This window comes from Rousettus aegyptiacus, unplaced genomic scaffold (genome assembly GCF_014176215.1).
Source record: "Rousettus aegyptiacus isolate mRouAeg1 unplaced genomic scaffold, mRouAeg1.p scaffold_m13_p_1, whole genome shotgun sequence".
NCBI classification, from domain to species: Eukaryota; Metazoa; Chordata; class Mammalia; order Chiroptera; family Pteropodidae; genus Rousettus; species Rousettus aegyptiacus.
The window spans coordinates 83,218,255-83,237,572 of NW_023416284.1; the positions used below are offsets into that span (position 1 = coordinate 83,218,255).

General features: G+C 36.0%; 1 protein-coding gene, 1 non-coding gene and 1 pseudogene across 20 annotated transcripts in view; 2 read left to right on the top strand and 1 right to left on the bottom strand.

The window, feature by feature from the left end:
• PRPF4B (pre-mRNA processing factor 4B) overlaps positions 1-16,292 on the bottom strand; it is a 34,892-nt gene extending 18,600 nt beyond the window's left edge. For 14 of the 19 annotated variants that reach the window (XR_004955827.1, XR_004955826.1, XR_001595294.2 and 11 more), the window contains exons 1-5: positions 16,095-16,251; positions 7,085-8,284; positions 4,512-4,688; positions 1,823-1,978; positions 357-438 (exon numbers count right to left, since the gene is read on the bottom strand). Coding sequence is in view for 2 of the 19 variants with exons in the window: in XM_016132583.2 (XP_015988069.1) it covers positions 357-438; positions 1,823-1,978; positions 4,512-4,688; positions 7,085-8,284; positions 16,095-16,231 (1,752 nt within the window). In the remaining 17 variants the exon portion in view is untranslated. Of the gene's footprint in view, positions 1-356; positions 439-1,822; positions 1,979-4,511; positions 4,689-7,084; positions 8,285-16,094 lie in introns of all 19 variants that reach the window. The other 5 variants (XR_001595304.2, XR_001595299.2, XR_001595302.2 and 2 more) reach the window with 2 other exon arrangements.
• On the top strand, positions 12,151-12,223 carry TRNAG-UCC. The gene has a single exon. It is a non-coding gene; the product is annotated as a tRNA-Gly (tRNA).
• Positions 16,293-16,390: 98 nt separating the features above from the next.
• Positions 16,391-19,318, top strand: part of LOC107503802 — a 34,697-nt pseudogene continuing 31,769 nt past the window's right edge.

The window sequence follows — 19,318 nt, forward strand, 5'->3', positions numbered from 1 at the left end:
TTGCATTAAAAAAAACTTGCTATTTTATTAAACATTGTGATTTTATTTCAAAATAGGCATAATTTTTGCTAAATGAAATTCCTCAAATTTATTCTATACTCATGTATGAGTTTTCCTAGTCATTAACTTAAAAAAAAGCACACTTTAAATTTTGTGTCTTACACAAGAGGTTTATATCAGAGCCCTATGTATATCAAAAAGGGCAATCATTTCAATTATATTAAGAAACTACCATTTTTTCAATACCTACTGAATTGCTACTGTCGCTTCCTTATTAAAGTTAATAAAAACCTTTATTATCGTAAAATAGTGGTTATTTAAGAAAGATTGATCAAAATTTTACTAAAATCACATACCTGAACAATTGCTTGCCTTTGTATTCTTCTCTGTTCTATTAGAGCCTCTTCATCTTCTTCCTCTACATCAAAGTCTTCAAGGCTTAAAAAAAATTTACAAATATACATGTAATTAATTTCAAACATCCTTAGAAATTCCAAAATCATAATTTTACACACTTAAAAAGTAAAAGTTGGAAAATGTAAGTTAACAGTAAGTTCAAGCAAAAGTCTTAAGCTTTTTTACTCTTTTTACTTGTGTTTCTAAACTCTCAGTGTGTAGTTTAAAATTCTGGCAAGTAATTTAACCTTCTGTGTCTCAGTTTCCTCCTCGTCTATCGTCTCAGGGCACAAAAATTGGTAACAAAAGATCCTTAAATTTAAAAAAAGTCATCACTGGCTCTGCCATGACTTTAGTATTAGTAGCAATCCTCAACTGCTACACCCATGAAACAAGATGGCTGGGACAGATTAGTAAACTAGTACCTTTTCCGGGTCACGGAACCCTTTGAAAGCTATAGATCTTTTCCCCATCAAAATGAACATGTAAACATTTGCATATGATCTAAAGGGGAATGTGGCTCTACCTCCAAATACTGCCCCAGATTGGTCCCAACTGTCTATTAAAGAACTTCTCCACAACCTTTATAATCCCTCCCAGTGTAGCTTTTTCTATGGTCTGCTGAATTTTCACTGCAGAAAGGTTAGCAAACTGCACTCTAAAGGTGTCAGGATCTTTGTATATATAATACCTTTCCCCCACTCAATTTTCTCATCACCCAGCTCTAATGAGGGTTTCTTGATCACAGCATTACTATCATTTTGACAGTTCATTGTGGGGAGCTATCTTGTGCACTGGAGGATGTTGAACAGTATCCCTGGCCTCTAGCCACTGGATTATCGCCTAAAATGTCTTTAGACATTGCCAAATGAGGAGGCAAATCACCCTCACTTGAGAAATCAATGCTCTAAATAAGTCTTGTTTTTGAAATGTTCCATTTAGACAACTAGGTTTGCATTAAAAAAATTTTCCCCACTATTAGAAACTAAAATATTTCTGCATTTTCCATATTTTAACAGGCATATCTGCTGCTACCAGACAGTCTCAGATGCAAAGTATGTATCATTTTACACAAACTGAAAAGTCTAAACTTAGTATAAAAATTTCCCCTATAAAACTGGTAATTAAGATTGGCAGGACTATGTAATATATCTGTTGTTTCTAATAAAAATAAAGAGGGGAACACTCACGATAAAGCAATGGCCCAATAGTCGCTCCAGCCCAAACTGAAACATCTAAACACAGAAAACTATGATCTCTGCCATATAACCTCTAAAATATGCACAAAAGATTAACTTTTAAATACAAGACCAAATGAACAGGCTTGCTAATAATATCCAAAATATTAATTTAAAAACAAAAGATTTTTAAGTCAAAGTGTTTCTCTAAATTGAGAAATATAATTACAGGAAAATTCCACTCTTACTTATCATCAGATGAAGATTCTTGCTCAACTTTCATTCCTTCAGAAAGACTTCCTTTAAATTTATCTTCCTTTACTTTGCTTCTGCTCCTACGTCTACGACCACCGCGTGATCGAGACCGCCTTCTCAGCCGGGATCTGCTCCTTCGACCTCTATCTCTATTTGAGGGGAAAAAGATGAAATCTACATTATGAAGGACCAAAACTCTAGTAAACCATGTCTATACTCTCCAGCAGAAGATGAAGGATTCTGGAAACTCACTAGCCCAAAAGGAAAGATACATAGTTGTCAATATGCTAAAGTCTCTACCTAATCACCTTGAAGTGATACCACTAATCCACATGTTCTACATCATCAGAATGGAAGAAAGCTTGTACCCCGCTGTCTCAGTGCCTAACTTTCAAATCACAAAAGGCAGTAAGGAAGGATCAAGTAGCTGAGGAAAGTCATTAAATGAAAAGGTAAATAAGCAGCAAAAGAAATTTGGGAAGAAACCAAAATACAGTTGATCCTTGAACAATAGGTTTGAAGTGCACAGGTCTACTTATACATAGATTTTTAATATTTTATCTTCCTTATGATTTCTTAATATCATTTTCTCTTCTCTAGCTTACTTTACTGTAAATATACAGTATGTAATACATATAACATACAAAACATGTTTTAATCAACTGTTTATGTTATCAGTAAGGCTTCCAGTCAAAAGTAAGTTATTAAGAGTTAAGTTTTTGGAGAGCCAAAGTTAGGTGGATTTCTGATCTCCCTACCTCCTATGTTATTCAAGAGTCAACTGTATAGGTAAGAAACCTATAAAAAAAACTCTTAGAACACCACAAAACAAACTCATTATCATCTGTGATATAAAAGGTGCTATTTCCATAAAACAAAAGCAAAATGTTATAAAAAAATAAACAGCCAACAAGATCTTGGAAATAGATAGATAGATAGATAGATAGATAGATAGATAAATAAAAGCTCAGGAGTGAAAATCAGTGTAAGAGTAAGAAGGTAAGAATGAAACTATCTCCTAGACAAGAAAGTAGAATTAAACAACAAACATAAAAGATGTATGAGAAAAACAAAAAGATCACTGGAATAATACAGACGGTCCAATGGGGGAAAAAAGCCCCAGAAAACAATGGGAAAAAAAGCACACACACACACACACACAAAAAGGTGAGAGACACAGAAAATTTCCTAGAATAGGCAGCCATAATCTTCCTGCTTTTAAAGGGCCTATCTCATGCCCAACAAAATAAATGGAAAGAAAAAACCACAGAACAAAGCACATTATAGTGAAATTTCAAAACACAGAACATTTATTGTTAAAAAAAAAAGAAAAGAGGGGGCAGGGATAAAAAGCAAGTACTATAAAAACTGCCCAGATATCAGAATAGGACTTCTCAATAGCAATATGGGAAACTAAAAAACAGTAGAATAACAATCTCAAAATTCTTAAGGAAAAAATGATTTCGACCTAGAATTCTATTCCTTGACACACCAGCAATGAGAAAAGGCAAATTTGAGAGACATAAACTTCCAAAATGTCCTTTCACTGCACTTTCATCAAGAAGTTATTGGAGATGCATTACCAAATCAAAGAGGTAAAACATGAGTAGACACTGGATAGAGGAAATGGAATCAAAATATAAAAGAGAAATGAAGGAATATCAAGAGGATGGAAAAGGGAAAACAAATACTACAGTGATAACTATATAAGCAGGTTTATTGGTCATTTTGGAGCCAGAAAGCTAGGAGCATTAGAATGGAGGTTCCCTGGATTATCTGCTCAGCAATTAACAATATCCTTATGCTCATAATAATGATTTTATTTGGAAGCATACAGAAAGGTGATGAAATCAGGCAGAAGAGAAATGTGAAGGGTAATATTAAAAACTAATTGTCCTAAGTAGGAAATTAATAGATAATATGGCAATAACTTTAAAAAACTTAAAACATACACACACTTAGGCAAAGCATTTCTATTTCTAAAAATCTATTATACAAAATACGCAAAGATATATATAGATATATATAGTGGTTACATTATAAATCTTTGGCGTACTGTCTCTTTAAACTTTATTAATTCAATTAAAAATGTTAAAAGATTGGCAAATCCATTTGTGTTTTAGGTTAAAATATTTAACGTGTATGTACTATTTTTAAACTGATTCCTTGCTTTAGAAACCAACCTTTTTGAATAACTATACTAGTGATTACATGTGTTTTACGTAAAATGTTTTCTACTGTAAATTAAATAGGTCATCATCTCAAGGTCATGTTCTTAAGGGACCAAATACAAATTAACAGAAAAACACAGAATTGTAAGACAGGAAATTGGACTGCTTATTCATTACTGTATGATCTATCCTGCTAGCTGAAAAAAAAAAATCCCAAGATTAGTTCACTTAGTATTTCTCTCTTACGAAAGAGAGAAAAAAGTCCTACTTTTAAAAGATTGAGTTTTTAATGAATGCTGATTTAGTTATACTTGAAAGAAAACTATATTAAAGAAAAATCAATGAGTGTGAGATATTACACATTGGGAGAAGGAAACTATACGGGATCACAGCAACAATTTTTCACAGAGAAAAATGGTCTTTTAGAAAACCTACCAACTGAACTAATATGGAGCTGCAAAAACATTCAGTTTAATGAATCAAAAGAATAACATATATAACATAGGTTTACCTTCTCCGAGGAGATCTGCTTCTTCTTCTGGGAGACCTGCTACGTCTGAGTGGGGAACGAGACCTCCTTCTAATGGGGGATCTACTTGCTCTTCTTCGGGTTGGAGACCACCTATTGATTGGGCTGGCATCTTTTGATCTTTCACGTCTACTGAGGATATCATCTCGAGGTCGCGTTCTTAAGGGGACCAAATACAAGTTAATAGAAAAATAAATCACATCAAATAAATTACTCTCTCCTATATGCAGTGAACATCTTAAGAAAGGGCATGCTATTACAGTAATTTTTTTAAATCCTTGTTTGTGCTTCTAGGTATTTTTCTAATTTTCTATAATTAATCTTTATAACTTTTGGAATCATGAAAAAATGTTATTGGAAAAAAAATTCTGTCCATCCAAAATGTTTGTTAAAGTACATGTTTAAAAATAAATTTTCATAATGTTAAAAAAAAGGCATGCTACAGATAGTAAACACAAATTAACATGTTTTGTAACAAAACAAATTCAAATGATCATGACACTGCGGTATAATGGCAGGTACAAAATAAAAAGTCTATTTCCTCTGGTCTCACAATTTGAAGTATTATTAAAGATTATAACAATTATTCATACTGTTATAGCCACTGATTCTAATTCCAGGTAAACACCTCAAAACTTCCCTGAATGGTAATAATATTCCATTTCCTAAGTTGAAAGACTTTTATTTCTAAATTTTGACATTTTTGCAGTAGTTATTTTTAACATGGTAATTATATACATTAGCATCTTAAATCAATATTAACCTTAGAACAGATGAAATATAAGTAAAGGTTTAGGGAAAAGGACAGTCCATCTAGTCATACAAGTATATACTGGTATAAATTTACTAGAAGGAAATTTGACGTAACTTTCTAAAATGTAAATGTACATAACCTTAAACTTTGAAACTTCACTTCTGTGAATCTGTTCTACAAAGAAACCCCACGCATAAACCATGGACTTCTTTGCATACAATCATGAAAAACTTGAATCAACCTAAATTTTCATCAAATTCAAGGAAATGATTATATTCTGGCCCATCTAGGCTAGGAAATATGTTGCTGATATATAAATTTAAAAAGATCTTTATGTATTATCACAGAGATGTTTGATGAAAAAAGCAAATTACTGTTAACATGAATAGTATGACTCCATTTTATAAGACAAAACTGTGTAATTGTATGGGTATAGGAAAAAGACTAAAAAGACCTATTCCTATGAGTGGCAGTGGAGGAAGAATAGAGAGGGAAAGGGTTTACATGCTTCTGCATTATTTGAATTTCTCTTTAGTATTTCTTTGATAATTAAAAAACTATATTGGTTTCAAAAATTCAACTCTAGTCCTTAATAAACCCTTCAAAATTTTCTTCTCAAACTAAAAGCAAATTGAGAGACCAGGATTATTTAAGAAACACTTTAGATAACATATCAGCAACACTAACAGCTGCATCAATGGAGAAAAACTAAGAGAAGGGGTCCATTTTGCTACAATGTCACTTAGAAGTAAAGAATCAGGAGTATCACTTAAAATAGAGTACTTTGAGAAGCATTCTTGAAATGTCTTAGAAAAGATGATTTAAACTTTAGCTTATTATTTATACCCATATACAGTAAATATTAATGTGCAATAGTAAATGGCTAAGAATTCATATATCTTTACATAGAAAAAGCCAACATTATTTTAAGTGAAACTTGGCCAATAATTTCACATCTCATTACTGAATATAAAGATATTAAAAAGTGTTTCTAAAGTAGTTTAATCAACTCCCCATCCCTCCTTGACAAAATTGTTTCTGTCTTAACTATTTGTTTTATAATTCTAGTAAATAACCTCTCAATATACTTTTTCATTTATAAACTAAGTATGACAGTTACTTTACCTCATGAGGAAAGAATCACAATTTATAAGAATTGACAGACCAAATGCATTATACAAATATGAGTTATTTTCATGGTTACTGGTAAAAAATAAAATAATTTCTTACACGATTCTTCTTAAATTTAAGATGTATTTTTAAAATAAGATTATAAGTATATGAATTAGTAACAGAAAGAAATGTCCACTTTCAATTTCATTATATTTTGGGGCCAAAATTAAAGTTCCAATTTATGTTGTTAGAATTCAAAATCATGCCAAGTCAAGAGGGCAGACAGAGCAATCCTTAAAACTGATACTTACTTTTTTAAAGTTAAAAATTTCAGTGTATAGTGTTCAATGAAGTAATAATCCCAACTCCAGAAACTGCCCCCTTCCCATAAATAGGTATACCTAGCTTTATCGACCAAATTACTTAGATTTAAGTCTGCAAATTAGACACTAAATTAAGGAGTTGGGGGAAAAAACTGATTCTGTCACTAAGTTCAATATTTGTAACGACTCATAATCAAGATACACACTGACAAAAGTGCAAATATTAATATAGCTAGTGGAATGGATTATACTTGAAAACTATAAAAGCTCAATATCATCTCTTCTTTTATTGTCCACAAGTTCTAGTTTCTCCTTTAAAATCTACTGCACTGGTAAAAAGCACTAACATTTTGAAAACAAATTACCTTGGAGAAGAAAGTCGTCTCCTTTCTGGTTCTCTTCGCTTTCTTTCCAAGGATCGGCTCTTGGCTCTTCTACCAGGAGAGAGAGTTCGAGAAGGCGATTTGCTCTGCTTAGACCGTCTATCATTTAAAAGTGGAGATCTACTTCTTCTTGATTTATCACGTTGTTTTGGAGACAAACTTCTTCTTTTAGGACTACGACCAGGTCGTCTACTAGGTGACCTATTTTCTTTCCCAGAAGAAGCATCTTTAGAGGGAGATTTAATTGGCTTCTTTTCTTTATCAGTTTCAGACCGTTTTGACTTTCTTTCTTTGGATCGAGACCTTCTGTCTTTGGATTTACCTCTTAAGTCAACTGGGGATCTGGATTTTTTGCCTCGATCACGACTTCTACTTTCATTCATAATTGGGGATTTTTTCCTATCTTTTGACTTACTTTTATCCTCAATTTTAACCTTGTCATCAGTAGGAGACCTGGCCTTCCCAATTTTCTCTTGAGATCGCCTTCTAAGGGTAGGAGATTTTGATTTTCTTACTTGATCTTGAGATTTACTTCTTTTGGATGGGCTTTTGGACTTTTTCCTCTCCTTTGATTTGCTCCTAGTTGTCTTCTCTTTAACTATTTCAACACCTCCCTTACTTTTCTTTTTATCGGACCTATGTCTAGTCCGTTCTTTGGATCTGCTTTTACTTCGCTTTTTTGTACTATTTTTATTGTCCATAAGTTCAAGTTTCCCCTTTAGAGTTGAAGATCTAATACTAGACCTATTTCCATTTCTTGCCTTTTCATGAATTTCCCCCTCTTCTTCAGAGCCAGACTCATAACCTTGTAATATGAGCCCCATCCCAGATTGGACCTTTCCTTCCATTAACTCATTATCAAGTTCAGCTTTAATCAAGGCTCTCTGTTTTTCCAAGTCTTCCAATAAAGCTAAATCATCAAGTTTAGTTCTTTTTGCTGGAGACATACCTTCTTTGTCTGAAGCATCAATAACCTCTTTTCTTTTGTGTTTCTTATGTTTATGCTTATGTTTATGTTTTTTATCCTTGTCTTCTTCTGAGGAATGTTTATGTTTCTTATGTTTACTTCTGTGTTTATGCTTCTTTTTTTTGTGACGACTATGCTTATTTTGAGATTGGTCTTCTGATACTTCTCCATTTTCTTCATTTACACTCTTTTCAGAATTATCGGCATCTTCTGTCCTAAAATGTATCACACACATTTTAAAATCATATCATTTATCAAGTATTCAGGGTCATACCAAAATAATAATGAGAAAGTACACCTCAGTACATGAAACATTTTTGTAACAGTGTCAGACATTTATTTCAATAGTATATAGCAAGAACTAAGTTGAATGGCGACTTACACTTTAATTTGTTTTTAAAGGTTGAACTCCATTACCAAAACTATTAGAGGAAATGCATAGTGAAGAGCTTAAAATAACTATATTTAATAGAAAAAAAGAATCCAAGCCAGGTAAAATGTTAGTATTGATTTAAACAGTCACTCGATAACTTGATTTTAAACCAGCATTTCCAACACAGACTTAACATCAAAAGAATATCCCATTTTCTTTTTTTCATAAAACATAAAAGACATGTATACATGGGAGATAAATCTCTTTCAATATTTGAAATACAGAAACATAATTTTGAATCTCTAGAGCCAACACTGAGCTATACCCAAAATAAGCACTCCATCACATACACTGGTGGCTGATGTTCCCAAGGGTTAAAACTTCAAAGTAAACTGACCAGGAGTTAGGACTCTTGGCCTGCAGCAGCCACTGAGCAATCATGTGGTATCAGGTTGAACCACATCAAAGGGTGTTTTGCAGGTCAAAAATAGTTCAAAGTCAGCAATTTCATATGGTTCAACCCAAGATCTGTTCAGTGGGCTATTTAATCTCTCTAAATTTCAAATGAGAGATTAGTTTCCCAAAATATGTTCATATTAAGAGGTGGTTTTTGTGCTTAAATCCTTGGGCTGTGCTTAGAGTTTATGATTCTAAATTATTCTGCTAAATCTTTATAGTTGGTTATTCCCAAGTTAAACAAAAGCTACAACAGCGATATTTAATTTCCCCTGTTAAAAGCACTCCAAATTAAATAATCACATCTTAAACTATGAGACCAAACCCAGACTTCAAATTATCTGGATTCAGGGTATCATATATTTTTGGAAGAAAATATAAATTATTTTGTCCAAATCCTTTAAATTATATATTCCTGTATTTTTAGTAAGTTTATTACTTGTGCCATATACTACAAATAGCTCTTTGTAAGTTAAGAATGAATTAATTTTTCACTTAAGGTCTTTTAATATTTTTAACAAATCACTCACATTTAATGTAGACATTAAACCAGGCAGCAGGAAAATAACATATACTGGTCCAATACCTGCCTCCCTCAAGGAAATTACAGTCCAGTGGAAAAGAAAGTCCCATGTAACACTTGAGAAGTATAATAAAGACATAAATAAAGGCATTATGAGAACACTGAAGGATTGCCTAAAATCATTTTGAAAATGGTCAAGGAAGGCATCTTGTAGGAGACATCAGAAAAAACCCAGCTATCAGTTTAGCAGGAACATTGAGGGGCGATAATAAATGTTTATCAGGAGGGTACATAGATTAAAAGTAATATCATAAGTATCAGTCCTATAGAATGAGTAATTTCTCCTATAGAATGAGTAAAAAAAAATTAACCAGAAGGGGAAAGGCTATTCAAGTGGGGAAAAGTGACAAAAGACATAGTTATACAGAGCAAACTACAGACAGGTTAAGTGTTGCCTGGGCATCAAACTTGTGGAAGAAACTGGTCTAATGGTGGTTAAGATCTCAGGAACAATTTCAGGAGATAAGATAAGATAAGAGTAAGATTCTGGGAGAGAATGGTTGAGACAGTCACGGGCTCACTGGAGTCAGAGGCCTAGGAACTGCAAGGTTAGGATGCTGGACAGGTTGTCTGTAATGACACTGTCATTACACCAGAAGCTGGAGAAGAGTCTGGCCCTCCAGCTAGGTCTGTATTCAATAATGGACACATGGAGGTATGCTTGAAAAGTTTTTAGTTGACAATAAGGGGGTGTGGAGAACATGACAAAATTACCACATGGCAAAAAACTAAAGCCAGACTACTGGGTTTAAATTCTGGTCCCACTACTTACTGGTTGTGTGGACTTAGGCAAGTTTAAGATCTCTCTGATCTGCAGGTACCTCCTGTATAAAATGGAGAATATAAAAATAAAAATACCTATCTCAAAGCATGTTATGTGGATTGCTGAGGGTAATTTGTTATTAACAGTGTCTAGCATGAACCAACTGCCCAAAAAGTATGCTGTTACTATTGTTTGGATACTGGATAAATGTATTTACTCATTGTGACACTGGAATCGGGAGGGCTGAAACTAATGTTATTTTAAGGAATACTGTCAAAGAGCATAGATTCTAGAGTAAAACTAACTATTGTTAAAATGCTGCCTCCAACATGGCACAGGTTAGAAATATACTCCTCTGTGCCTCAGTTTCCTCAACTGTAAAAACTGGAGCAATAACATTATTGACAATTAGAGGTTTGTCTTGGCAATGAGTTCACATAAAGTTACTCAAGAAACATTGTCTCTATTTCTCCATGACAGATGAGATGTTAATGTTCAAGGAGGTTTAAGGAACTTGTCTAAGGTCACACATACATCAAACCTAGCAAGGAGGCTGATATTACATTCCAAGTTAGTCGAGAGTTCTTCCACTTGATGGAATATGCTTTTAAAATGACAGAGCATATGACTACTCTGCCTTAAACTTCAGCTTCCTACCTCCTTCAGAGTAAAAAACTAAAATCCTTTATAAGGCCCCATACTATCTGCCCAACCTCTCCAACACTTTGAACTTACTACTTTCCTCCCACACTCACTCTGCTTCAGTTGCACTGCTCTCCTTGAACAAGTATACTCCTGCCTTAGCGCCTTAGTAGTACTTGTGTCTGCTGTTTCCTCCGCCTGGAACACTTTCCCCAGTTGTATACACTGCTGTTTCCTTTGTCAACCTCGGGTCTTTGGACAAATTACACTTTTTCAGTCAAGTTTTCCTGAGAATTCATTTTAATCGCAAACTCCACCCTACCACACATTCCCTTTCTTTGCTTAATTTTTCTCCAAAATAATTGCCACCACTTGATATAATTCTTGTTTGTCTCTCTGTATTATAACATAAACACTATTAAGAGCAGAATTTTAATGTTTAGTTCACTGCTCTATTACTAAGGCCTATATAATCTAACCTATAGTAGGTACTCAGTAAGTATTTGTTCTTTCAATTAAAGGATTTACATAGAATAACATAAAAATGGTGTATTCATTATACTACAGCTGGTTTATACTGGCTGTAAGATACTCTTACCTCTTGACAGTAAACATTTTGTTTTTCTCGTTTATCTCCAGTGCTTCACATAGTATATACACCCATTTCTTGAATGCAGTATCCCAAATGATTTAATCACCTCCCTCCCCAAGAAAAATCTGCTCTTTGAATGCTTTTCTTATGCTTTCTATAATTTTTAAGTCTTTCAAGGAGCTTCATTCAAAATTCTTGAGTTTACCCAAAGAGGAAGTTAAATTCCTTCAAAAGATTATCTAGCTCCTAAAGCTTCTGAGAATCAGGACCTACATCATGATGCCCAGTGTTAGTCATTCCAATGAGTGACCTCAGTTTCTATTGTAATTTAATGAATGTTATCTCAAGAAATGACTAGGTTACTGATGAAAAAACTGTACGCACCTTAAGGCCAACTAGGTTAACTTTAATTATCCTAGAGTTCTCCTACAATGGGGTTAGGCATATAACACATCTTCGTCCTCCTCAGTTGTTCTCTAAGGCAAATTTCATAGAAAATAACAACTGAAGTCTGACTAGGTAAACCAGGAAAACTTGGACTCAATGAGTCAATGGCATAATGTTATTACATATAATGAATGAGCCTGTGCTAAAGCAGTTGATTTACATTCATCAACAACTTTCTTCTAAACTTATATAGAAAGATTTTTTAAGAAACTTGCTTGTGGACACGGTTCCACAGTGTAACGGTTAGCATGTCTGCTTTCCACGCAGAAGGTCCTGGGTTCATGTCCCAGTGGAGCCACAGTCCATGGTATACAGCCATGCTACCCTGAACAAGCCCAATGTCTGACCTCAAAATGCTAAGCAGGGTCGGGCCTGGTTAGTACTCGGATGGGAGACCACCTAGGAAGACCAGGTGCTATAGGCATAAATAATAAACAAACAAATAAAAAGCCCTGATAGTCTTCTTGGATAGTTCATGTTAACAATAAATACAATAGCACCCCCTCACCCAAGGCCTGAAAATATTAAATTAAAAATTTTAGAAATAATTCATAAGTTTTAAATTGCATGCCATTGAGTAGCAGGATGAAATTTTGCACCTTCTGCTCCATCCCGCCTGGGAACTGAATCATCCTTTTGTTCGACATATTCACACTGTATATGCTACCTGGCCATTAATCACTTAGTAGCCATCTTGGTTATAAGGCTCACTGTCAGGGTATCACAGTGCTTGTGTTCAAGCAACCCTTATAGTAGCCCAATGCTATGTCACAATGTCTATGTCACTCACCTCACTTCCTCTCATCACATAGGCACTGTATCATCACAAAAAGGTTATAGTCAATAAGATACTTTGAAAGTGAGAGACCACACTCATACAACTTTTATTACAGTACTGTTATATTTGTTCTATTATTAGCGAATATTGCAATAAAGTCAGTCACATGAACTTCGTGGTTTCTCAATGCATATGAATTACGTTTACACTATAATCTATTAAGTGTGCAATAGTACATTCCTTAACTAAAATATACTTTATTGTTCAAAAATGCTAACCACCATCCGAGGTGTTATTATAGTAACAAAGATCACTGATCATCATAATAAATATAACACTAACGTTTGTAATTTGTGAAAATTACCAAAAATGTAACACAGAGACATGAAGTGAGTAAAAATGCTGTTTGAAAAATGGCACCAGCAGACCTGAGGCACGGTTGCTACAGAACTCCAATTTGTACAACACAGTATCTGTGAAGTGCAATAAAGCAAAGTATGCCTGTATATACAGGATTTGGTGCTATCTGTGGTTTCAGGCATCCACTGAGGTCTTGAAAAGTATTTCCTGTGAATAAGGGGGAACTCCTGTAAATAAGCTCCATATATACAAATTTACATTTTGCAATTTAACACTACATTTAGCAGGTGCATGTCTATACAAACCTGTTCAACAGGTTTATATAAAACAATAATGAGAGCTGAATACCATCCTCCAAATCACATTATTTGAGAACAAAGCTAAATTAGAAGTGCAGACAGTATGAGAGTGTTTTAACAGTATTTTTTTTTGTCAAATGCAATGACAGTTTCACCCTTCAAACAACCCAGGTATTGGGTCATCTGGCACAATGAAAATAGCCATGGAACAATTTTTAAATAAAGTGACCATTTACCAACCACTAGTGTTATTTTAATTTCCTCTTTCACATGTTTTTCAAAGAATATTCTTTTTGATATCTTACTTGGGGGTCATTCAATTTATGCTTTGGAGATAGAGAACGGTGAGCAAACTGATTTTTTACAAAGAAAGTAATTATGCCTGTTTCTCTGACAAGTTAAACAACATTAATACAGAACTAATGTAAATGTAAAAGTAAGAATGAACCCGAAAGACCCAGTCTTAAAACGAACTCCTTGACCCATTCCATTTCCAAATCAGGTTTGGGAAATTAAGTTTCAAAGAATTAGAACTGTCGCATCAAAAAAATGGATCTTTCTGGGACACTGGAAATAAATAAAAATGATTCAAACCCTAACGGCTATTTTTAAAAGGAGCCACAATTGATAGTGGCAGACCAGCCCGTATAATCCTTAGGAGCAGATCTAGAATCGGGGACTGCCTGAGTGTAAATTTTGGCTCTGTCACTTGGTATGACCCTGGGCAGTTAACTCGATTTCTCTGTGCTTCAGTTTTATCATCTGTAAAACATGAGAAAAAACAGTATCTACTGCCATTTTGTTGTTATAAGGATTAAATGAGTTAATATTTGTCTAGTTCTCTGAACATGTGGTACTTGGTCAATGCAAATAAATCATGCATATAAAACATAAATGTTTAAAACCATCAAAAAGGCTGAGCTAGAGACGACAAATGTAAAAACCACTTTTTAAAAAGCCTTCAGGAAACTTAAAAACTGTCTTTTTAATATTTAGTTTCTAAATGTTCTACTTTTGAATACTCCATTTAAATATTCAGTATTCTCTAAAAAATTGGTTAGATGCTATATGCCACCATTCACTAGAGAAACATATATAGTACTTGCTCTCATTCATATTAAACTGTTATTTTCTTTGTTAAACATTTCCAAACAATTGAAAGTGGAATACATACAGACCAAATATTACATTTATACAAAGTGTTCTGTGGGGAGGGGAGGTAGAAATAAAGACTACCTCATTGTTCATATTGCAGAGGCTTAAATAAAGTTATTCATTACTGAATCTAGCATTTAAATATGTAAATAAAATGTAGCTGAACTACTTCTCGAAATGAACCTGAACTATACCTAATATCAAATGAACAGATGGAAGACTATAGAACTTTAAAAGATTACTAGAATATTCAACTGCATAGCCAAGGATCTGATCTGTACTGTACTGGCATAAATACTGTAACTGTGCCACACTGTGAACTCGATGAGAGAAACAAAAAGAGCCAAAGTCTAGTTAATTCTTAGAATCCATTTGTTCTCTTCTAACTCAAACTGTGACGATAATAAAACAGCGTTCAAAAGCCCTAAAGGAAAAACTTAGTATAATTCTGTTGAGCTGAGTAATGCAAATGACTGAGTCCAGAACTAGATGCATGGCAATGAAGTGTTGTGCCGTCGGGAGGCAAAGATTTCTCCTTTCTTTTAATCCCAAGTTGCTGGGAGACTATATTCGCCTCTTTCCTAAAATGGCTAGAAACAAATCAGATAATGCTTATGCAAAAAAAAAAAGGGCGCTATAATGTTTTAAAATCCAGTCTCTTTTATATTCTTAAGTTTTCCTAACATAAACACACACACAAACAAAATACTACTTTCAGTTAGGTAACGGTTAGCCTTTGCAGCATATACAAGTATGGTTTCACTCCGCCATATAAATTCTAATATTAGCTTAATTATAGACAAAGTGCTTGGATCTAGCAGTAGCTAACAATTTCCACTATTCCTTCCATTGGTACTTCCAAGAAGGGTTATAAACTCAAGCCAAAAAAATGCCAGGCCTCAAAACCAAGGACTTAATCTTACTTTGTCTCACGTTTACGAGTTGGAAAATAGGCTGCCAATAGGCAGGAGGAAAAAATATCGAATGGATGCTTAAGTAAAGAGTGCAGGGGAGGAGAGATGAAGTGCACAAACTATAGCTGGGGATGTTCAAAGAGGGTGGCCCTAGAACCCTTTCTCCTCTCTGTTTTCTAAAAACTGACACCAATAGTAGACAACCTAGGTAAATGCATGCAGAAGATAAGTCTTAGGACTTGCCCTGCTGTCGCCACTGCCCCTTGGATGCCCAACACCGATGCCGCTGAGTGCTGTGGCCAGGGAGCTCCGCTCCGTCCCGGAGGGAGGTAATAGAAAGGCGCGACCGCACTGTCGCGGCAGCCGCCTCGCGCAGGAGACCTGTAGGGGCCGCTCGCGCCTATGCCTCCCAGGGCAACGACGCTCGGCAGGCCGCGGCCGCCTTCGACCCAACAGACGAGGCCTCCCAGAGAGCGAAGCTTGCAGGCCACCTGCCCGCACCCCACACTTCCCGCCCCACAACGTATCTAGAGGGGCAAGGCAAAGTTTGGCTCCCGCCGTTAGGCCTGAACTTTCCCGCCCGCCCGTGCAGGTCCCCACCGTTTCCCACTCGGCAGTCCCCAGGACTCCGGCCTGCCGTACCACTCAAGAGAGATTACTTACTCTGGCTGTTCGCGCAGAGACTGAGCCTCCGCGGCGGCCATCTTGAACTTCCTGACTCCTCCGCGGCGGTGGCGGCGGCTGCCCAGACCGTGGAGGCTGGTGGAAGCGGACGAAGAGGGAGCAGAGGCGTCGCGCATGTGCTGACCGCGTCAGGAACCGTGGAACTCTGAGTCCGTTCTAAGAATCCGGATATAAAAGTGCATCCGGGGACAGGGCGCACGAGCGTAGTGATGCAACTTCCGGGACGAAGGGGTTTGGGGAGTTAGAGGCGGTCCTCGCCAAGCGTTTAAGGCTGGGTGATTTAGGCCTGCGCTGTAGTCAACGTTGGAACCGAACGTTAATTACTTTCTCGAAACTTGCTGGAGAAGGATGCAAAGGGAGTGGGATATCGGTATCATGTGTGCGGTTCCGAGAACTGGTTTTACTGTGGGGTCCAGAAGTTGAGTTAAAATTCTCAAACTAGGACAATGACGATTATTTTGTCTTTGGGCTCTGTTGGAGGCATAGTGAATGCCTTTTTATTGGCTTGACAATTCAATCAGAAGTGACATAAAGGGAAACCTCTGTGGAAAGACATTGAGAATACTGGAAAGTTAGGGCTGCACATAAAACATAAATGTATTTTAATATGTAACTATTACTGATACATTTACTTGAAACCTTTGAACTTTGTTTCAGCCTTTGTTAAGTCCTAGGGTCGTTAGGTACACTGGTTCAGTAAACTGAATTTGTAACTAACGTTTTTGGTACATAGGATCTGATTTGTGTTTTTCTATTATGATGCTACAGTAATGGGTCAAAATGAAATACTGTATGAGAAAACATTTACCGACTCTTGGTGGGGGAAAGTATCCTCTGTACTCTGGAACCTGAAAGCAGAGTGACGATCACTTTCATTTTTGTAATCAACTCAGTTTGGGTTTGTCTTAGAAATTTGAGCTCATAATATCTGGGCTTCTTATATATGTTGATTTTCAGAGGGGATGAGTTACAGATGTTCGTACAAAATAAGTATCCGGCTGGCTGATTCCGAAACATGTTAAAATGCTAAATGTTTTCCCCTCATGAACTAACTCTCTTAATATGGAATACTAAATCTTTGGATAATTATTTTTTGTGGATTCCTCACCCCACCCCCACTGTAGCATTTCTTTATATACTTCTTAATTATATTGTTTCCTTCATGGATTTCTCTTTTTCTATTTAGCAGTCAGGTTCAGATATAACTTGGAAGGCTTCTTTCAAAGGAGGTTTTCAGAACTATGCTAAAAATGGTTTATATTTCAAACATTTATTTACATACTAATAGTATGTATGTTGGGATTTCAGAATTCTAATTGTTCTGACTGGTATAGTGTCATCCCTATATATCTTTTCAAAAGTATTACGAATTCAGCCTTGTATTTACTGTTTATTTCATTATCTGCATCCCACCCCCATGAAGGCAAGGCCAGGTGCCACTGTGTCAAGGATAGCTCAAATATATTATTGAAATAAATTATTAAGTTATTTTTAAATAATTTTAAAATTAAATGACCATAGTGTATATAGTATAAACCTATTACAGATCTCTTCTTGGAAATAAATGCAAACCTCTAAAAAAATCTCAGCTTAGATATAAAGTAAAATAATATACTTTAAAGCAAAAGAAGCCCAGCAAACTGGTGCGAAGAGGTAAGGTAAACTAATTTGCTCGTGATGATTTAGTTCCTAAGTACCAAGCCAGGATATGAACTAAAATCTAACCCCAAAGTCTGCGCTCTTTCCTTCTTACCATGCTGCTTCCCACAGAAATGTCATTTGTTTAGCATCTACTTATTAAGCACCCACCCACACAATTCTGATATTCAAATGTTTTTTGAGTAAAGGGAATGAAAAGAGCACTGGATTGGCATCCAGAAATATTCTATTTTCTCAAGGTCTGGAGGCTCTAGTTTTTCTTCTTGTTGATTACTGGAGAACACATACATTTGTCTCAATTTCCCCAACCATATTATCATCTTCCCTGGCCTCCTGCTCTACAATTCTTTGTAGTATTTTTAATGTGAAGATTTAACTAAGCACACAGAGTATGGGGAAGACAAGATGGGGAAAATAGGCACTAAGGTTCTTCAGGGTTGAAGCCAGATTATAACTGGCCTCAAGTTTAGATTTGGATAAACCAAGTTTAAAAAAAAAAAAAAAAGTATAGTAAAAAGTTGTCAGAAAATGATGCTGGTAAAATATTTCTTTTAAAAATGTCTCACCAAATTAGCTTGTAAGATACTACCAGTAGAGAGTACACTAGGAAGGGGATTTGTCAAGACTCACCCCAAACTGTGGATACCCTGGACAACCAGAAAGATGAACAGGTGAGTTCTAGCGCAAATTAAGCCTGAAACATCGTTGGTGGCAAAAAAGACAAAACAAGCTGTCCTACTTTGGGCATATCTTGAGAAGGCAGGGGTCTTTGGAAAAGATAATAATGATGGAAAAATAGAAGGCTTCAGGAAAAGAGAAAGACCAAATATGAGATGAATTGACTCTATAAAGAAGCCTTAGACGAGTCTGTAGGAGCTGAGCAGCACTGATGAGGACCAAATTAGTGGACATCATTTGTAGGCTTGCTAGTAGTCCGAGCCACGTCACTGCACGTGAAACACATACACTCACACATCGTTGCTGTGGTAGTTTTGGAAGAATGGGGTTTTTTGAAGTAGTTAAAAATTAAAGCAGACAGCCACTTGCTACTTCAATCCTTCAGTAAGCATTTATTCAGCAACAAACTTAAGCCCAAATTTTCATTTTCAAGCTTTAAGCCAAATGTTTCATTATTGCTGCTTTTCCTCCGCAAATTCAGGAAGCTTTGCACAAAAAGCTTCATTTCGTGTGACGCAGGCGCCATTTCGTGGGACTAGTGCCAGTTCGGCAGCTTAGGCGGTACACTGGTCCGCCGGAAAACTGGAGGGGCGGGGCCTTCGTGAGCATGCACTTCCGGTAGGTGTCTCTTCGCCCGCGCACCGCCCAGGGAGCTGCGTGCGCGCGTGCGTGCGTGGGACGACCGCAGGAGGAAAGGGGTGGGCTTGTTCGAGGAAGGCAGGTTATGCCACCCGGGGTAGTTCCCTCCCTGAACGTGCGGAATTTGCAGGACAGATGCTTGCTTCTGGTCAGTGCTTTCGCACCCGCGCTGGCGCAGCCGAAGCGTCTGCTCACTCGGGCGGGAGAAAGCTCGCTTCAGTCCCTGT